Source organism: Zosterops lateralis, assembly GCF_965231275.1.
Source record: "Zosterops lateralis genome assembly, chromosome: Z".
Classification (NCBI taxonomy): domain Eukaryota; kingdom Metazoa; phylum Chordata; class Aves; order Passeriformes; family Zosteropidae; genus Zosterops; species Zosterops lateralis.
Window position 1 is genome coordinate 18,289,838 of NC_139800.1, and position 18,681 is coordinate 18,308,518.

Sequence of the window (18,681 nt, forward strand, 5' to 3'; positions counted from 1 at the left end):
AAGCATTGTAAGGTTTTTTTAAAGTACCTGGTATTGTATTCAACTAGTGATTTTTCATTATTATTATTTTTATTAATAGCATCCAGATGATCAATATCTGAAAGAAATTGCATCTCTGTCAAAAGCGCAGTCTAGAACAGTGGAAGAAAGTAGTATGGATGAAGGCTCTTCCACAGTGGCCAGTTCTCCTCTTGATATCCAGATTGTACAAGTCTATGATGATCTTTGTGAAAGTGATTTGGGGTAATTTTTTGTTTTTTTTAACCTAAGGACTCTACTTGGTCATAATTCCTCTACTGAGCACGTAAAGAGATCTACTATGTGTTACATACATGTTTAATTTTGTGTGAAAAGTCAAACTTGGGTATATTGGTTACAGTTGCATGAAGCAGTAATAATATTAAATAATAATAATAAATAAATATGAAGCTATAATAAATATTCTCCATCAGCACATGTACATTAGGTAGAAAATAATATAGCTGTTGCATAAAGTGAATTTTACATGGTTGTTTATAAGCTTAGCAATGTGAAAATAGGATCTAGATTTCCAATATAATGGGTGTCATGGTTTTCTCAAAGCATTCAGATAACTTCCCCTCTCTTCATTGTAATTTTATTTATTTTGAAATGAGTGGTTCAGAATGTTAGTTTATTTTCCCCTGAATCTAATCTAGCTGTGTTCATATGTGTGCGTGTCAGAAAAATAGATGGAAAAGGCAGTAAATATTTTGTTAATATCTTGCACTGTCTTGAAGATAAAGAATCCTTAATCTGAATTTCTCTGTTGCAACAAAGAAAAAAATAGATCTCTAGTTTTAGAATATATATAGAGAGTGAGTTATATCGATCTCTAGTATTCTGAAAATAATCTCTGATAATCTGAGATATCACTGTATGTCTCATCTGACAATTTTCTATTTTTTTAATAAAGGCAGTTCCTGTGAGGGAGCTAAATATAGTCTTAACCAGATGATTCTGAAGACATAGCACAGTTTATCTGGAAACAGCCTATCTGAAAGAGTGTACCATTAATGACACTAAAATATCACAGCTATGCAAAAAAAGCTAGGTTTGGTAAAGTCATAGAGAGAAAACTAAATGAATACTGATTATGTCACAAGAGTGTTTATTTTACAGTTAAGCACTGGCCTGCAGTCTGAAAGGAACAGCATACTTGAAGTGAACCAGATACTTACGTTGTTAATTACATTTTCTAATCCCTATTAGCAGAATGTCTTCAAAGTCAAAATATTTTTATAAGAAGAAAATTAATCATGGAAATAATTCTGTGCCTCATATAACTGAAGAACTGAATGAAGTGGGACCATTTGGTCAACAGGAGTTGGATGTAACATCAGAAAAAGGTTTGTTTGAATGGTATATCCTTTTTACTGTGGTCTGACATTTAAAGCAGTAGGAGTTTTGCATGAATATGATTTTATGTCACTGTTTTTTTAATAAAAAATGTGAATGTTTTCATTGTTCTATTTGAATTATTTTATCCACTTCGTTTTATACTAAATTATATACAATTGTTTTATCAAGACTTTCTGATTGCTTTTTCACTATGTTACTTTTCTGTATAGATAGAACAATATATGTTAACATGTTCTATTCTCTCATATACTTTCATTCTGGAAATATTCATACAACTGTGCAAAACAATTTGCAAATTTTAGGAGCTGACTATGCATAAATTATAATATTCATACTGTTTACATAATCTGGGAAATTTTTTATCTCTCTCGTTGGGTGCATGCATCAACACTAGTAAGAACTCAGATTTTGAATTTGCTGAAACCACTCTGAACACTTCACTCAGCTTTAGTGGAAGTAGTGAACTAATGTGTCCTGCTGTCAGAATTCACATAACAGTACTATAATCTATGTAGTTTTCTAATTTAGAGTAATTGTGTTTATTTTGTAGAGGTCTTTGAGGAGCCATATGGAACTTCAAAGAGCTCCAATAGCTCTGTCAAGGTCAGACCTGTAGAACATCAAAGAGAACAGGCAAGTTACCATGGAATCATCAGAGATCGTAGGAGCATTTGGGTTTGGAAGGGACCTTAAAGATCATCTCATTCCAAACCCCCTGCCATGTGCAGGGATACCTTCCACTAGACCAGGTGGTCCAGGGGCCCCATCCAACCTGGTCTTGAACATTTTCATGGATGAGACATCCACGGCTTCTCTGGGTAACCTGTTCCAGTGCCTCATTTTCTCACAGTAAAGAATTAGTTCCTAAAATCTAGTCTACACTTGCCCTTTTTCAGTCCGAAATAATACTCCCCTCTGCTGTTACTGTGTGCTCTTGTAAAAGGTCCATCTCTAGCTTTCCTGTAGGCTCCTTTAGGTACTGAAAGACTGCTCTGGGGTCTGCCTAGAGCTTTCTGTTCTTTACGCTGAACAACCCCAACTCTGTCAGCCTTTTCTCCTGGGAAAGGTGCTCCAGGCCCTTGAACACCCTTTGTTTTCTGGACTTGCTTTATCAGGTCCATGTCCTTCTTATATTGGGGGACACAGAGCTGAACACAGTGCTCCAGTGAGTCTTCTGAGGACAGAATAGAGGGGAGAGAGAATTGCCTCCCACAGTATGCTAGCCATACTGTTTTGAATGCAGCCCAGGATATGTTTGGCTTGGACGACTTCTCAGTATTCCTCACCTGTCCTTGTTTTGACCCTCTGTAGGCTTCAATTTGTGTTTGACTTTGTCCAGGAGCTCCTTGTTCATCTATGCAAGCATCCTGGCATTTTTTCCTATCTTCCTCTTTGTTGGGATGCATCCCTCCTGAGGTTGGAGGAGGTGATCCCTTATTGCTCTGAGAAACTCAACTCCACCATTTATGTCTGCTGCAGCTAAGGCTGCCCTTGAGCTTCACATTCCCACATTCCTCCGTGTTGGTCAGAATGAGGTCCACCATAGTATCTCTCCTCGCTGGCTGTCCTGTCACATGTGGAAGGTAGTTATTGTCAGTACCTTCCAGAACTTCCAGGATTGCCTGTGCCCCGCTGTGTTGACCCTCCAACAGATACTGGGGTGGTTGAAGTTCCCTGTGAGGACCAGGGCTTGCAAACTTGAAGTTGTTCCTATCTGCATATAGAGCACCTCAATTTACTTTGTCTTCTAGTTGGGCAGCCTTTTATTAAACCCTTACTGTAATGTCCCCTGTCCCTGCCTTCCCTGTAAACCTGAGCCATAAGCTCTTGGTCAACTCCTCATCCATTCCCAGGCAGAGCTCCATGCACTCCAGCTAGTCACTGACAGAGGATGACACCCACTCCTCATCTCCCTTGCCTGTGCTTCCTAAGGAGCCTGCATCCATCCATTCCAACACTCCAATCGTCAGAGCCATCACACCACATGTCTGCAATGCCAGTAAGATCATACCTGGCAGAAGTACATTTCTCCAGCTCTTTTACTCTTCATGCTATATGTGCTTGCATGGAGGCTCCCAATGAAGCAGAGTAACTGTAATTGTACTGTTACTGGCAGGAGTAATTGTAATTCTTTTGTGCAGCTCCTCAAGTACTCTACTGACATGCATTTCCTCTCCAGGCATCTTTTTCTGACCCTGAATAAGAATTGCCCCTCCTCGGTAACTTTACTTTAAAGCTCGCTTCCCCCTTGCCGAGAATATGACCAAAGGTGCTTTTCCCCTTCTTTGATAGATGAACCCCATCAGCCCTCAGCAGACCAGGTTCTCAAAGCAAGTCCCTTGGCTGAAGAAGCCATACCCCTGGCTGTGGCACCAGTCCTGTAACCATTTGTTGATTCAACAGATTCATACCCTTTCAAACTGCTTCCTTTTGACTGGGAGGATTGACCGTGCACTCCAGAGCCCTCACTGCCACTCCCTTCTCAGCCTGCTCGTGGATGTGTCACTGGCACCCCTGTGCAGCAGTAGCGGGTAATAGTGGGCTGTACAGGGTTGTGTCTCAGAGACATCCCTGACAGGAACCCCAGGGAAGCAACACCTCTCTAGAGAGTGTGTCAGGTTGGCAAATGGATGCCTTTTTACCTCTCAGAAGAGAGTTTTCTCCTACTACCACCCATCAACTTTACTTAGTTGCGCTGGTTGTAACACAGGGAGCAGGTCTCCTGTCACATCAGGAGGAATGTCCAGCATTTCTCCTGATGGGACAGGATCTTACATGGAAGATTTGAATTATTATGAATACTGTTTTCAAAGTATCCTGAATTGCTCAATATATTTGTGAACTCGAGGACTAAATTGTTTAGGGTTGATGAATCTTCTTCCTGCTTAATAGTAAAAGTAAAAATTAAAAGGTGGTAAAGTGAGATCTCTGAACACTTTAAAAAATGTGTGTGTGCTTTCATATATGTATATATAGTTGATGTAATTATATATACATAAAATTGAGTTGATTTAAAAAAAATTAAATGTATCAAAGTATTTATTTTGCTTCTCTCTGAAAACTTAATCTGGATTTATAAATGAGTCTTCTTTTTTCATGCATCATTTTTTGGTCATCTTTTCTTTAGGTATCTTCTCTTGGACAGTGTCTAAGGGCAGGGCTATTATGCTATATATTATGGTCTTCAATTTTTTCAATATATTTTACTATAGTGAATCTATGGCATGTGTAAAATCCTACATTTGTTTCATTTTCTTAGTTTGTAGATAGTTTGTGTATAATAGGATTTTTTCCACATTTTCAACTTTACCTAGGGGGTGTGAGATTAGCAGAATATATATCCAGGGTACTACATGAATATGACTTGGAACTAAAATCTGATAATAATGAGATTGTTGTAAGAAAAAGAAAGATGCTCAGGTGACTTGTTATGTGTCTTTGTTGCAGATCTCTAAGTCTTCTGATAAGTATGTAATTTTGATTATTTTTAGTCAGATTTTTAAATTGGATGAATAATCAAAAATACATTTGCCATAGGCTAAAAAACTTGTATTTTATTGAAGAAGAAGGAATAGAAAAGCTTGCAAGTTCAGATACATATTTTTATATTCAGCAGGTTGCCATTTCAGCTGTAGATAGTACTCAAGAAGATCAAAACACGGAAGAAATAAAGGAAGAAAAGGCTAAACAGAATATGTAAGGGACTTCTTGTTTTTTTTTTAATTCCTCTTTTAACTTTGCTTAAAAATCTAAAGTGGTTTGGTTAATGATTGTATCCAGTGACGCCTCAGGAGTTCTTGTAGTTGCTTATAGCAACAAAGCTGTAGTTTCAAACAGTTTCAGTCGTCTCCTGTTTCATGTACAGGCATTTCACATGTACAAAGGGCTGAGTTTATGAGTCATTATTTTAGTAATGATCTAATAAAATAAGCATGGTTTGTGGGAAGGTATTTTTTATCTAGGAGAAAGATAGACAATAATGGAAAAATGGAAAATCTTATTATAATAGCATATAAATAAATGTCCCTGTATATACATAATGTTTGTGAAAGACTTTAAAATCACTTTTAGACTTGCAATCCTCTACTTTTTAAAATTGCATATTTTTGTTTTAAATGAGTGTAAGATCCCCGTCAAGAATTTATTATGGCATTATTTTTTCTCTTCTAGAGATGCAGATTATAGTGATATTAACAGTATTAATTAAATTGGATTTTCTCTTCTTTTGTCTACCAGAATCAACCTCTTTTTTTGCCTGCTGTCTGTCTTGAGTAGCCAGAACTTTTTCAGTGCCTTTGTTTGAGTCAGTTTCTGATTGCTAGGGGACACAAAACATGAACGTCAATATTTGCTAGCTCAGATTGCAGTGTAATGCAGTAATTGAAGCAATGCAGACCAGTATAGCTTTTATCAGGTGGCTTTCAAGTATTTTATCTCATACTAAGTAAAATACTTTTTCAGAAGGTTATGTGTATATTTGTATACATACATGTATATAAAATGAAAACAGACAGCATAACAAATTATTATAGTATTTTCAATACTATTTTTTCTCTCTTTATAGTATGACTGAGGTTGTTAATAGCACCATTTCCCACTCATTCTCTTTAAAACAAGATGCGGAGGTTCCTAGGTAAGGTAAACCTGTACTGTTTTATGTAATGAAATGAAATTACCAGTTTGAAGTAATGTGGTGTGTAGATTTGACTGCAAAATAATTGTAGGTGTAGTGTATTGTAACTGTAAATTAAGTAGCCTTTTCTGGAACTTTTTTGTACTATAATCATTGTGGAACATATACTCTCTTGTGTTGTCTGGAATGTCACATGAATCAAATGCTAATTCACAGTTTCCAGATTTCAAGAAGCATGACCGTTTTGTTTTCTGGTTCTGCGCAGAATTCTTTATATAGTATTACCATAGAAGATATTTGGTTCTATAGAACACCCAAACAATAATATTTTAAACTTATATATACATTTTAATTAAAATCATTAAAATGTGTCTATTCTATGGCAACTGATAGATTTACATCTATACAAAATAGAGAGAAGGTTGAAATTGGGAAAAGGAGTCAGGAGTGAGTCTCAGGTTTTCAGTTCCAGAACAGTCCTCTATGAGTTTTTTTTTTCAGTTTAGAGGAAGATTTGAACTATGCATACTTTTGGGTACCATTTTCATGTGTCTCTAATCCCTTTTCCTTCAGAAGCTTCTTATGCCAACTATTAAAAAAAATATAATTCTCAAACTTCTGGCATTTCAGGCCATGCTTGCACATTCTGATTCCCTTCCAAAAGATTTCATATGCCCCTTCACACCTATTACATGTTTAAAACTATTACTCATTTTGCCATTCCTTTATGCCTCTGTTTGTTCACGTGCTTGGAGGCCATCCTGTACAATTGTCAAAAGTCCTCCAAGCGTTGCCTGTATCCATAGCAATGGCAGCATTTTTCTTAAACAGAGAATTGTCTTTTGGGTCAATTTCTGTTGATGTAAGTAAAGTCCTTCAGGTTTTTAATAGCTGAATATAAATCCTAACCCTCTCTTCTTCATGTAAGGAATTCATGTACTTAATATTCTTTACCTACTGAAAGATCTTGTTATCACTGTGGGAAAATGTAATGTATTGTACATGTTACTGCAATTTTAAATGATTTTCTTTAATCTGAAATCTTGTTTCTTTTTAAGACCAAATAGCTAAAGGACCATTACTTTAAGTCAAAATGAATCTACCTTCTGCCTTATTTCAACTAAGAATTTGTTCTTCATTTTCCATCAGCTGCTTGACTTTATGACTAACCAGGCTTTTTTTTCTGTCTTTTTTGTTAAATCATTGTTTTCTACCTGTATCTCTTGTGAAAATAATGTTTTAAATACACTTGTGGCTACAAAATGAGATAGAACATACTTTACTATTGTTTTTCATCCAGTATTTTAAGAAGTGGTAGGAAATGTGTCCTATATGCTCTCTGGTCAAGATTGTGCACTGTTAGTTATTAAATTGTTCCTACAAATTCGTCGTATTTTTAAAATACAAGGGTATCTTTAAATTTTTCTGGATTGATTTAAGACAAGCTTTTATATGTTTTTTGAACTCTGAATGTTTTTCATAGTTCGTTCATTTCTTTCTTAAGTAGTGCAGACATTTCTGTAAGTGATTCTCAGCCTTCTCAGACTACTGTGTCAACTATGTCAAGTCTTGCCTCCCATACTTCTGTTTGTGCAAAGAAACAAGACATCTCTAAGGAAGAGAAACCAAACACATCAGAAACTGTCAGGCAGATGCTGCAAGATGAAATGTTTAAATTAGTTCAGGTGAGAGCACCTAATTATGTTAAGTAGCTTTCATGGTACCAACTGTTTTGTTAGGAAAATTGAATTAATTACTGTTTTAAAGAGCTTCTGTGTGTGGTTGTTCTTATGTTAACCACTGTTCCATTAGTTCCACATTAACCACTGTGAAACTTATTTTAGACTTAACTCTTGATTCTAATTCAAGAAAATGAGTGATATAATAATCAATGTTCGAGTATGTTTTAGCTCACATAAGTCAATGTCCTTCAATAGTTTACATTTGGAAAAATTCTGATGATGTAGTAACTTTTCAACTGTACTAGGATTTAAGTGGTGGTACTACATTGAGCCAATTTTAAGTGATCTTCACAAAAAAGTGAAGACATTTGTCTTGCTTTAGCATAACCTTTCTGTGGCACGTATTTATTGTATCTTACAAGAAAGTCCCATACAGTAAACAGTTATACAAATGAATCATTATTGAATCATCCCATTTTTGGGATGTTGTTTTGTCACCTGATAGGGAACAGCTGTAAGATAGAGTAGACATTTTTGCTAAGATTTCTGTTAAAGTTATTGGCATTGTTAACTTTGTTCATGTGTGTATTCAGCTGCAGCAGATCAACTTCATGAGTTTAATGCAAATAGTGCAGTCATCCTTCACCAATGTGCCAAACGTGCAACAAATATTACAACAGCATCAATCAGTTCACTTAGCAGGGAGCCAGCCTGCACACATTGTTGAAAGCAATGCTTCTCTAAAAACACACGTGGCCACTCAAGAAGAGAAAGGAAAACGTGGTCAAGAGAGCTCTGTTTTACAGCCAAAGAAGAGTCTAGAAGATGAAAGCAACAATGGCCAAATAAAAGTAGGTATATTAAAGTGTGGTTTATGAAGACCATTTGGTATATCTGATACGCTGTCTATGCTGTTGAGTTAGGAAATGTGTTCATAGTGATTGGTGTAGACAGAACTATTTTTGTGCATATTTAGTGCATGGTTGATATGTAAATGCTGATTTGTTTGCTTTTCTCATTTAGAATCATCTAGATATGAGTGCCTCTTTGACATTATTTGAAAGCAACAGCAAGGAAACAGGATTAATGTCACCATACCAAGATTTGAATTCTTCAGTGCCTACTAAACAGCTTCGTCTCCTAGCTCCTTCCTCAGGCATCCAGAAAAAAATGAAACTTATCCCTGTTGAAAAAAGAATTAGTTATTCAAATGGATTTCCTTTGCTTAAGCTTCAGTCGAATTACCATGTCAAACCAGCATTTTTACATCCAACAGAAATGTCATCAGCATTTGCCAGACCACCCCCAGTACCACGAATAGCTTGGAGTTCATCAGATTCCTTATGGAACCACCAGTCATCATACACACCAAGAAAGAGTAAGGCAGAAGATTTCCACCGAAGTAGATACAGCCCTGAAATTCCAAGACAAATGCATGAGGAAAATGAGAGATGGGCAGAAACAGTGCATAAGGGACCCCTCAAACATTTGAATTCAGATCAGTGTGAAGCCCAGCAAGAAGATTCACTTCAGCCTCAGTTCCCTGCAAATGTGTTCAAAGCACCGAGCACTCAGAACCTGGCTGCTATTCCACTGTTGCACTTGAAGCTTGACCCAGAACCTAGAGTTCCACCAGCTGTAAGGCAGCCAATCACTACTGCTTTAATACCTGTTAAACCTGCAACAAAGGAGGCTGACTCCAGAGAAACACCACATGATGCAGGAATATCACTGCTTCAGATTAATTTACCTCAGAAAAAGAAGGTACTGGATTTTAATAATATATTTTTCTAAGTTGTTGTGTTTTGTCAGCTTCATGGTTTCTTACTCATCACAAGTAAGTTCATGCTTACAGGCTATGGAGTATGGAATTGTTCGGCACAGGTACCAAGAGGGTTTTAGAACTAAGAACCTGCTTATTGATATGTCAATATGAGGCAGACTGCAAGCCTGAAAGTGTTTGTAACTACATTCAATTGATTCTACATTCCATAGTTCATCAACATTCAGCCCACTAGTAATGAGTGTGAAGAATTTACTAACTAAAATATTGGACAATATTAGTGTGGTAAAAAAATAGGGTTTTTTCCTGAGATTATAATGGAATTATTTATAGAAATAGGATGTAGTGAAAAATCCTTTTCTTGCAGGGCAGAAATGTAATGGTAAATGGCTTGGCAAAAAAATCTTACGGATGTGGAATATTGGATGTTTTGGAAAATGCATTTCTTATAGACTTACATGTTTGCATATCCCAGTTGAGAAGAATGGAAATGCTTTTCCTTCAAAGGTGCTTCTTCAGTCTTTGAATACATTGGATGGTTTTCCTAACTTCAGCCTGAACTACGTACATAAGAAATGCAAATATTAGTGAAATATGTTTTGTGCAGAAAATTCATATGCTCTGTGGATAAAACTCATACATTTTAATTAATTTTCAGAAAATAGTTTACACATGTACAGATTGGCAGAGGTTCTGGTCTGATGCTATTAATATTCTTCCATATTCTTTACAAAATGCTATGGTAGTTTTCTTTGTGTAACTGAAATCCAACCTGGACTTACTTTTTTCATCCAGTCTGACTGGGGTTCCCCTTCCTGTTTTATGTCTTCTTTATCTCTCTCTGAACCCTCTTAGGCACCAGAACTCATCCCACTTCAAGATCTCATTGCATTTGAGCAACGCCACAAGCATCATTCTGTGCCCAGTACTTCCTTTGGACAAGACCAAACCAAACCTATCCAATTACTAAGAACTGATGTTGAACCATTTGAACTTAGAGATGTGCAGAACAATAGAAAAAGGCAAGCCAAATTTTTGAAGTGGAACTTCATTTTGACAGACTAACTGGTAACCTGTACCTTCTAGCTTTGACATCAGAGGGGGTGTATACTGTCAACAGAGAATAAAATAGCAAATATTAGTAAAGACACAGCAGAAGTGTATCATCAGAGTGTGAGCAGAGTTCTTACTCTTAGGAGATTTATAGGAAGAAGATTCAAGAGGAAATGTTTTTCATTCCACTATCTGTGTTTTAAAGTCTTGTTGTCTCCTGACTGTTTAGTGTACACTCTTTATGAAATGCTTCACTCCTTACACAGTGACTATTAGTAGACTGCTGTCTGGGCTGCATATTGCCACTATTGTCATCTTCAGGAAGGAAAGGATTATATGCTCTTTCAGTATGATTAAATATGTAGGCTGTTTTTAATACAGACAGTGATTAACAAAATTCCTGCTGAAGCTGGGTTAGTTTTTTATTGCTAGGTATGTTATTTATTTGAAAATTATTTGAAAATTTTGTCTATTTGATGTTAATTGATTGCACAAACAGTTAAAACAGTTTATTTAAGCTGCTTACATATTATTGTTCAGTTCTCATAGAACGCTGATAAAATGTTCTGGGATACAATAGTTGGTTTCTTTCAGTTATGATGCTTTTAATTCTATGATTTTGGAGCAGAGGCTGAAGAGCAGTTTTTCACTCTTGAAGTGAAAACTTGCTACACAAGTAACTGCAGATAGAGTTTAGAATACAATTTAATAGTGTCTGTAGAAGTGCTTAAAGCTACAGTTCCTGTCATGTAATCTACTTGTGACATATTAAAGAAGAAGCCCCAGTTGCTGTTCTGTAATCTACTTGTCACCTAGTATTTAGAAAACTGCTATGTAACTGGAGTTGGCTTCTTACAGATTTCTTATAGGTGTTTGGTGTAGTTATTATTAATTATATGCAAGTTATAAATGTGAAATATTATGTGGCTTGTAATACTTAATATAAATAGCTTATTAGACAATAGATTTTAGTGTGATGCTGGTATTTTTATGGGTTCCTACAACATTTCCGTGTAGATTTCAAACAGGCAGAAACTGTAGTGTGAACTGATCTGTATGCAGCAGCTGTTTATCTTTTCCAATCTTTATTTCAGTGTTTATTTCTTAAGAGTAATCTTACCTAGAAAACAACAATGATAGGTATTGTCATTATTTCAGAGCACTTCTTACTCTATCTGTAATTAATATGTTGACAGTAAAAAGAGGCGTAGTAAGAAACAGCAGAAGGAGAAGGAGGACAAGAAGAAACGAAGTGTGTCCTTCCGTCTGGATGATTCCATCATCAGTATTAGTGACACAGCACTGGTCACTGAATCAGAGACTGCGGTATTGAATTATGCTTTTTTCTTAGCCTTTTTCCATTCAGGTATTAGAAAAGAAGTGAGAAACTATAAACCAAACAGTAATATACTTCTCTAGCCTAGAAACAGTATGCATATTTTTAATTCATTTGCATTTTCTGAAAACAGGAGATTGATTTTTATAAAGGATTCCAAGGTTGCCAGTTTGGAACATGAACTTGTCTGTTTTGATAAGATATAAGTCTGTATGTACATCTGTAGTAAGTACATACAAAAATGTTAAACCCCCCCCCCTACTTTTCCTAGTAGTAATGATAGGGCAAGTGACCCAGGCATTTCTCTTTCACATGGGGCTGGATGAATGACAGTATAAGAGAAAGGATATAGGACATTGGGATCTCAGTTTTTTCTCAGCCCAGACACTGAAAAAAGAAAGCCTTCATGAGGCTGGGTTTTGATATCTTTTAGAAATTATCCTTGCAACTACGAAATTTCAAATTAGAACACGAGTTTAATGCTGGATCACTACATAGAGCTGTGTTTATGCTCCATACCATACTTCCTCTGAGACTCCACTCCAGCACAGCACCTGGAGACCCTCACCAGACCTGGAGATGTTAGTTGGGGTACAGCAGGAGTAGGATAGACTCTAAGAGGAATAAGGAACTTGTGTTACTGCATGTCATCCCAAGGTACATAAGAGAATGTTATATAGTCAGTAAATTCCACTATGTTGGAATTGATCAGAGGAATTAAAAAAGGGGTTGAGAAAAGTAAGTGACAATTATTTATTTTATTTCCCCAAATCATTACTCATGAGGTATATTGTATAGTTAACATCACCAAGAAAGCCTTTAATCTGCACTGGAACTGTTTTTAAAGATGGTGCTTTTTTTCCTTATATTAGGATCACAAACCAAAATTGACATCTGACATTCAGGATGGTTTTTTCTTCTCAATGGGCAAGTAAAAGTCTTTTTAATGCTTTGAGCGTTCAAATTAAAACAAAAAAAAAAAACCACAAGGAGCATTAGTTTATTAGAATTCACAATAAGACTGTACAATCATCAACATGTTAAAAACTGGATAATGTGGTCTGTGGGCAATAGAGCTTGCTGGCTTATGGGATTTTTTCCCCAGACCTTTTAGGATGTACAACAGGTGCCCAGAATTTTTGGGAGATACTAGTTTTTTAGGGGATGGGTATAGGGAGAGATGTAGGCAAATTCAAGATCTTGTATAAATTATCTGAATATTCAGAATAGTTTTCCCCAAAATTTTTAGAAGCATTTTAATTTTTAGTTCAAAGTGAATTATAGTCTTGTATTTCTGTTTATAAACAATAGAGTTGATGAAATAATAACAGTATGTCAAGTTTATTTAATTAGCTGTGGTTGACAGTGATTTCTGTTCATGTGATTAATCAAAATAATTCTGTAAACATTTCAAATCCTGAATTACAACATTATTTGCCTGCATGTTCTAATTACACAAAATTTAGGGCTCTTGTAAAAGAAACTCAATGCATACAATGTTTCTAGCTTGCAATATGAAGACTAGTATCATTGCTTTCAAAGATGTATAATTTTTATATCATTAATAGACACCTATTTTGTATTATCACATTTTAGAAGCAGCAGAGAAAGCAAGTACTACCTCAGCAGATCTACATTATTTGGCTTCTGTAGGAAAAAAACCACCAGAAACTCGAGATGCAAGTATAAATACTAGCCCAGGTAGGTGCTGCACAGATGATGTACAGAAACCAACTGTTTCTGGTGTTGCTTCTTGATTAGTTATGATATTTGGTCAGTTTTCAAAATGCGTCAAGTTTGTAAAGGGGAAGCATTTTTTTGTGCTCTCATTTATTATTTCAAAAATCATTAAACCAGAAAATGTTAGAATATAAATTATAAAGCAGTAGTGAAAATAATTATAATTAAAAATATTACCGATGAAATTGGGTAAGTCTCCTCTTGCTTTCTGTAAGTCAGTTCTGCTGTGACTTTTTCTGAAAGCTTGTTTTAAGTTGACTTTATCTTAATGCATTTTGGACAATGTTTCACACTTGACTGAAATTGTTTCCTTTCCTCTTCCCTACTTTTCTTTGATTTTGAACTGGCAAATCAGAAATATACACTCAGATAATGTCATTGGTATCTTTATTTCCTTAAACTCATGCATTCTGGTCTTCTTTTTTTTTTTTCCAATCAAGTGCTCAAATCACATCAGGATCATGGAATCAGAGGTGAAAATGAGGTTTCCGAAGTTCAAAAAAATGAGCTGGTCACATCTGTTCCTGCATCAGGTGTGGCTGCAGTCTTTCTCAGCTTCATTTGTTGTTTGGAATGTCTATAACATATTTACTGTTCTAGCACGGGTTTTGTACCTGAGACAGCTTAATGCAGGGTGTAGATATAACATGCTAATTTATCTGACTTCTTGAAACCCAATCCTTATTTTGTGGATTTTAGTTCCCACTTGATCTTTGGGATTTAGTGTAATGTAGACCAAATTATTCGATCAGTGGAATTTTAAAACAGATCACATGGTATTGAGCTGCAGTAGCATGGTTCCATAAATACATTACACGGATAGATTTCAGTACCCAAATATTTTCCCTATGGTACTAAGAGAGCATACTAATTTTTCCATTATTGTAAAATTAAACAGTGTTTTTCCATTTGAAGATAATTTTACTATATCACATGAGTCATTTGCAGATAGTTTTATTAGAGGTTTCTATCTGAGTAATCTAATTTCTTTGGATTATGATGCGGGGGTTTTTTTTACTTAAGTAGGAGGGACTTGGATATTAATAGCAATCTAGATGGCAGCTTAGTCAAAGCTTTTCTTATCTGCTAAAGAATGCAGAGCTGTTTCCTAATAGTCTTAAAATTTTGTGGCTTTTACTGTAAATATAATACTGACTGAATTACTATTTCCTTATAGAACCATCTAGTTCCTCTGCGATACTACTGCCAGACATGTGTTTAAACCTGAGTTTCCCCACCGAAGTGAATGAGAAACCATTACCATCCTTTCTGTCAGATGCACTTGATTTGGTTAGTGATCTAATGTGCATGTGGCTGAAATGTATTTTAAGTATATTGTTTGTCCTCATGAATTTGGGTTCTTTGTATCTGCATGAGTCAGTTGTGTAATGTGGTAGGGAAGATAGTATTTATTTTGTTCCCAAAATAAAAAGCCTTTCATCTACAAACATAAAGAGATATGCACAGGAAATTGTGAAAAATGCACTATAAACAGCTCATTCAAAACACATACTGTATAACTCTTCATTATCTTGTTGTTTAGCATAAACATGAGTATATCAGTGTGGTTGACATTGAAGACAGTGACATCCTTAGGAATTTGCCCATGATACCTGAGTCTGCAGAAGAGATAACTGCTGCACAGCAGAACGAGGAGCTTGAAATTCCACTTACTGCAGAACTTCATGACACAGCAGCTTCTGTTACTAATGCAGTTCCACCTGAGGCACTTCAGAAGCAAGGTAAACCATTTCAGTTTTAATTCCAAGAAAAGGTAATACTCTTTTGTAAAACTCCCACAGAAAATCTGCTGCCTTTTCCCAATTAACTTCATGGGTTTTTAGTCTTAAACATCAACATTGATACATATGACTTCTTTTGTAACAATTCTTGCCTTCTAAAACATTCTATTAGGTATGGCACATTTATGTCTAATTAGTTGCAGTATTTAAATGCTTGTGCCTTGTTCAGTGATATTGGTGCATTTTTTTTTTTTTATTTTAAGATGATCATCAAAAAAATGTATCAAAAAAATTGCAAATGAAAGATCAGTCAGATTCTGCTACAGATATTGTAACTTGGAACATAGCACATGAAGATGGAGGAACTCTTCCTTCTTCAGGGCTTCCATCCAAAGTAATTGAAAAAGAATACTTTTCCACAAAGCAGAAGGAAATGGTTATGCAATTAGACACACTGCAGAACATAGTAGAAAATATGGAGCAGGATTTCAGAAACAGCAAAATGGTGAGTGCTAACTGTTGGTTTATAAACCATTTGCTTTTTCAGCTAAAGACAAAACCTACATTTTGGAACAATGTGTTCTCAAATCTGCTTTGTATCTGTTAAGAGATATTGAGAATAATATAGTATATATAATATGTTTATTATATATTTGTAATATACATTGTGTGTATGTATGTATATATATAAATATTATCTGTATTATAATACAAGTTTTACATATATATATATATATATATATATATATACACACAATGTTCTTTCATATTTAGTGCTAAATCTGTTGGCTGACAAGGTTGCTTACAATGGACCAAATGTTGGCCAGAATGGTGATGTTATTAGTGAATGGGCAGAACACATTTAGTTTCTTTGTAACCCAGTCTTTTTGGCAAAGACTTCTGCTCTGCAAAATATTGTGACTGTTTCTGGAACATAAAGTTTTATAAAATATTTGCATTTTTGTCATCTTTATAAATCCTAATATGGAAGTAAAATAAGCTTGGGCTTTGATGAATCTTTTAGATCTCTTCTTACTCAAGGTATTCTATGATACACAGAAATATAAAGATCTCATTGTGTCACTTACACACAGTTGTTACAGTCAGCTGGATTATTTAATCACTTGCATTCTTCATCAAGGTAGTTATTTAAGTTAGATTTTTTAAAAGCCTGTGGGGGAAAAAATTTTTGATATATGCTGTATTTGTTTCAGCATTTCATAGCACCTGGGTTTTAAAACTTCTGGGTATTTAGTCAAATCCTGAAGAAAACCCCTTTTTTGCCTTTTTTTTTTTTTTGGTTCATACTAGTTGGTCATTCCTTTTATAGCAATTTCTTGTGTATTATGCATTATCATTATCATGTATCATGCATTATCATTACATATCTCATGTACATCAGTTATGTGATTTGTCCTTTTTGAGATAATGCTCAGTTAAATGTCTTGCTCTGGGTCAGTCAGTCTTAGTTTTCGTTTTCCAGTTTGAAACTTCAGACTTATGAAGACAGTAGAAGTATTTTTATATATGTGGGTTTTAAATAAAATATACATACTGGAAAACTTCAGCTATATTAAAAATAATGTGATCAGTAGAAGTAAAACTGTTCAAATAAATAATAGAGTTTATATGTATTTTTCTGAAAGCAAATGTCCGGAAGATTTCAGTTCCTACATGGAATGAATCTACTTCAGCTACTTTGATTCCTGAACTTTTTTGTTTGTTTTCAGTCAGAAAACTGCATTAAAATGTTTATAAGATTCTGACAAGAAAAAATTTAAAGTGGAGTTTGCATAAATATCTGTAGTTAAAGTCTCAGAAATACCTTGAAGAAAGTATCATTACCTAGTTTTTGGGTTTAACTTACAGTTAGTGAAGCTGATAGAAGATTTTGAAATGGCTGCTGATTCAGACTTTGGTGCTCGTCCTGCAATCTTTGAAGCTGCTGGAGTTACTGGTGCTGGTATGTGTCCAGTTAGAAGGATAATAAATTTGCCATGGAATATGCATCTTCAATAACTTTTAGTTACCACTGACATTTAATGCAAACCCTAAAGGTGTTACTAAAATATGGACTAAAAATACCAGAGAAAGAAATAAAATGAAAGGTATCCAATCTGAATATTAAGTTATAATATCTACTGGTTTTATTAAAATCTTACATCAGCTTAACTGTTTACAAGGGCAGATGTATTGAATGATATATTGTTTATTTAACAAATAACTACATAGTACCTACTTAAAGCTACTTTACTGTGCCAAGAACATAGTCTAATCTACTTATGGAGTAAATACAAAGCCAAGTGGTGGAACCAAATCATTGCTATATCTGTGTTCATACGTAAGACGATATTTAGGATGTCCTTGAGGCTCACACGGAGCAGCTCCTTGTCCAGTCATTTCCTTTGTGTGTGCAGGACTGGGTCACACAGCACAGCCCTAGAAGTGTCCTTCCATAGGGAGGCATGGCTGGTCCAGGCTGTTGCAGGTGACAGATAAATTAAAAATGCCACTAACCAAAACATATAAGAGAGAGTTTCTGCCTTGTGAGGGTTCTCCATTGGTCTACACTAAGTAATTTTTTTTTTTCACAGAATCAGAACATCATTTGACAGGCATGATTTTTGAAGATATTATAGCTGATCAAAAGGAGAGTTTAAACTTGGAATATCCTGTGCCCAGTTCTACTAGGGTGGGTGCATGCTCTCCTGCCTCTGCAGCCTTGGCTTCTAACTCTCCCAGTGGCCTGAAGTCGCCTTCTGGTATAATCTTTAAAATATATTTTTCTCCTTTGCATCTTTTTAAAAATAAGTAAACCTTTTCTTCATGCTGTAATACTTCCTCCTGGCTGTTACACAGAATGTTATGTAATGCCTATGAGCTCATTAAAGTCAGGCATGAGTCTTTCTAGATTGCATTATTTAGAATGGCTTCATTGATGTGCTCTGATAATGAGTTTGTTACATGACATAGCAGTGTCGCTAGGCTTTGAAAAACAGTTCAGCAGTGAATTATACTTGAACTCAAATTCACTGTTACTGAAAGAAAATAGTCAACACTGGATCTGAAACCCATCACTGTGCTGATTTGTACATATTTACCTAAGTGAATGTGAATAGCTGTGGTATCACAGAACATGCAAAGCTTCCTCCAAAAGCTGTCTTGATCTTCTCTGTCATCTACCTATGTCTAGAGAGGTGACACCTCTGTTAAATCCAGCCTACATCAGCAAAATCAATTGGTTTATTTCTCTGTACAGTAACTGCTGCCCGTGTCCTAAAAGATTATTTTATGAGGTCTAATAATTTTGAAAACTGAGGGTAAATTGATTT

The 18,681-nt window shown here is 35.4% G+C and overlaps 1 protein-coding gene across 1 annotated transcript in view; it reads left to right on the forward strand.

Moving 5' to 3' along the window:
* The window catches only part of CPLANE1 (ciliogenesis and planar polarity effector complex subunit 1), a 56,298-nt gene that overhangs the window by 27,850 nt on the left and 9,767 nt on the right, over positions 1-18,681 (forward strand). Inside the window, exons 26-43 of the mRNA XM_083883917.1 lie at positions 80-243; positions 1,231-1,367; positions 1,931-2,013; positions 4,994-5,076; positions 5,945-6,013; positions 7,521-7,698; positions 8,289-8,546; positions 8,719-9,459; positions 10,334-10,500; positions 11,728-11,857; positions 12,740-12,794; positions 13,464-13,568; positions 14,048-14,140; positions 14,785-14,897; positions 15,151-15,349; positions 15,613-15,854; positions 17,219-17,312; positions 17,944-18,111. Of these exons, the coding sequence (XP_083740043.1) occupies positions 80-243; positions 1,231-1,367; positions 1,931-2,013; positions 4,994-5,076; positions 5,945-6,013; positions 7,521-7,698; positions 8,289-8,546; positions 8,719-9,459; positions 10,334-10,500; positions 11,728-11,857; positions 12,740-12,794; positions 13,464-13,568; positions 14,048-14,140; positions 14,785-14,897; positions 15,151-15,349; positions 15,613-15,854; positions 17,219-17,312; positions 17,944-18,111 (3,079 nt within the window). The remainder of the gene's footprint in view (positions 1-79; positions 244-1,230; positions 1,368-1,930; positions 2,014-4,993; positions 5,077-5,944; positions 6,014-7,520; positions 7,699-8,288; positions 8,547-8,718; positions 9,460-10,333; positions 10,501-11,727; positions 11,858-12,739; positions 12,795-13,463; positions 13,569-14,047; positions 14,141-14,784; positions 14,898-15,150; positions 15,350-15,612; positions 15,855-17,218; positions 17,313-17,943; positions 18,112-18,681) is intronic.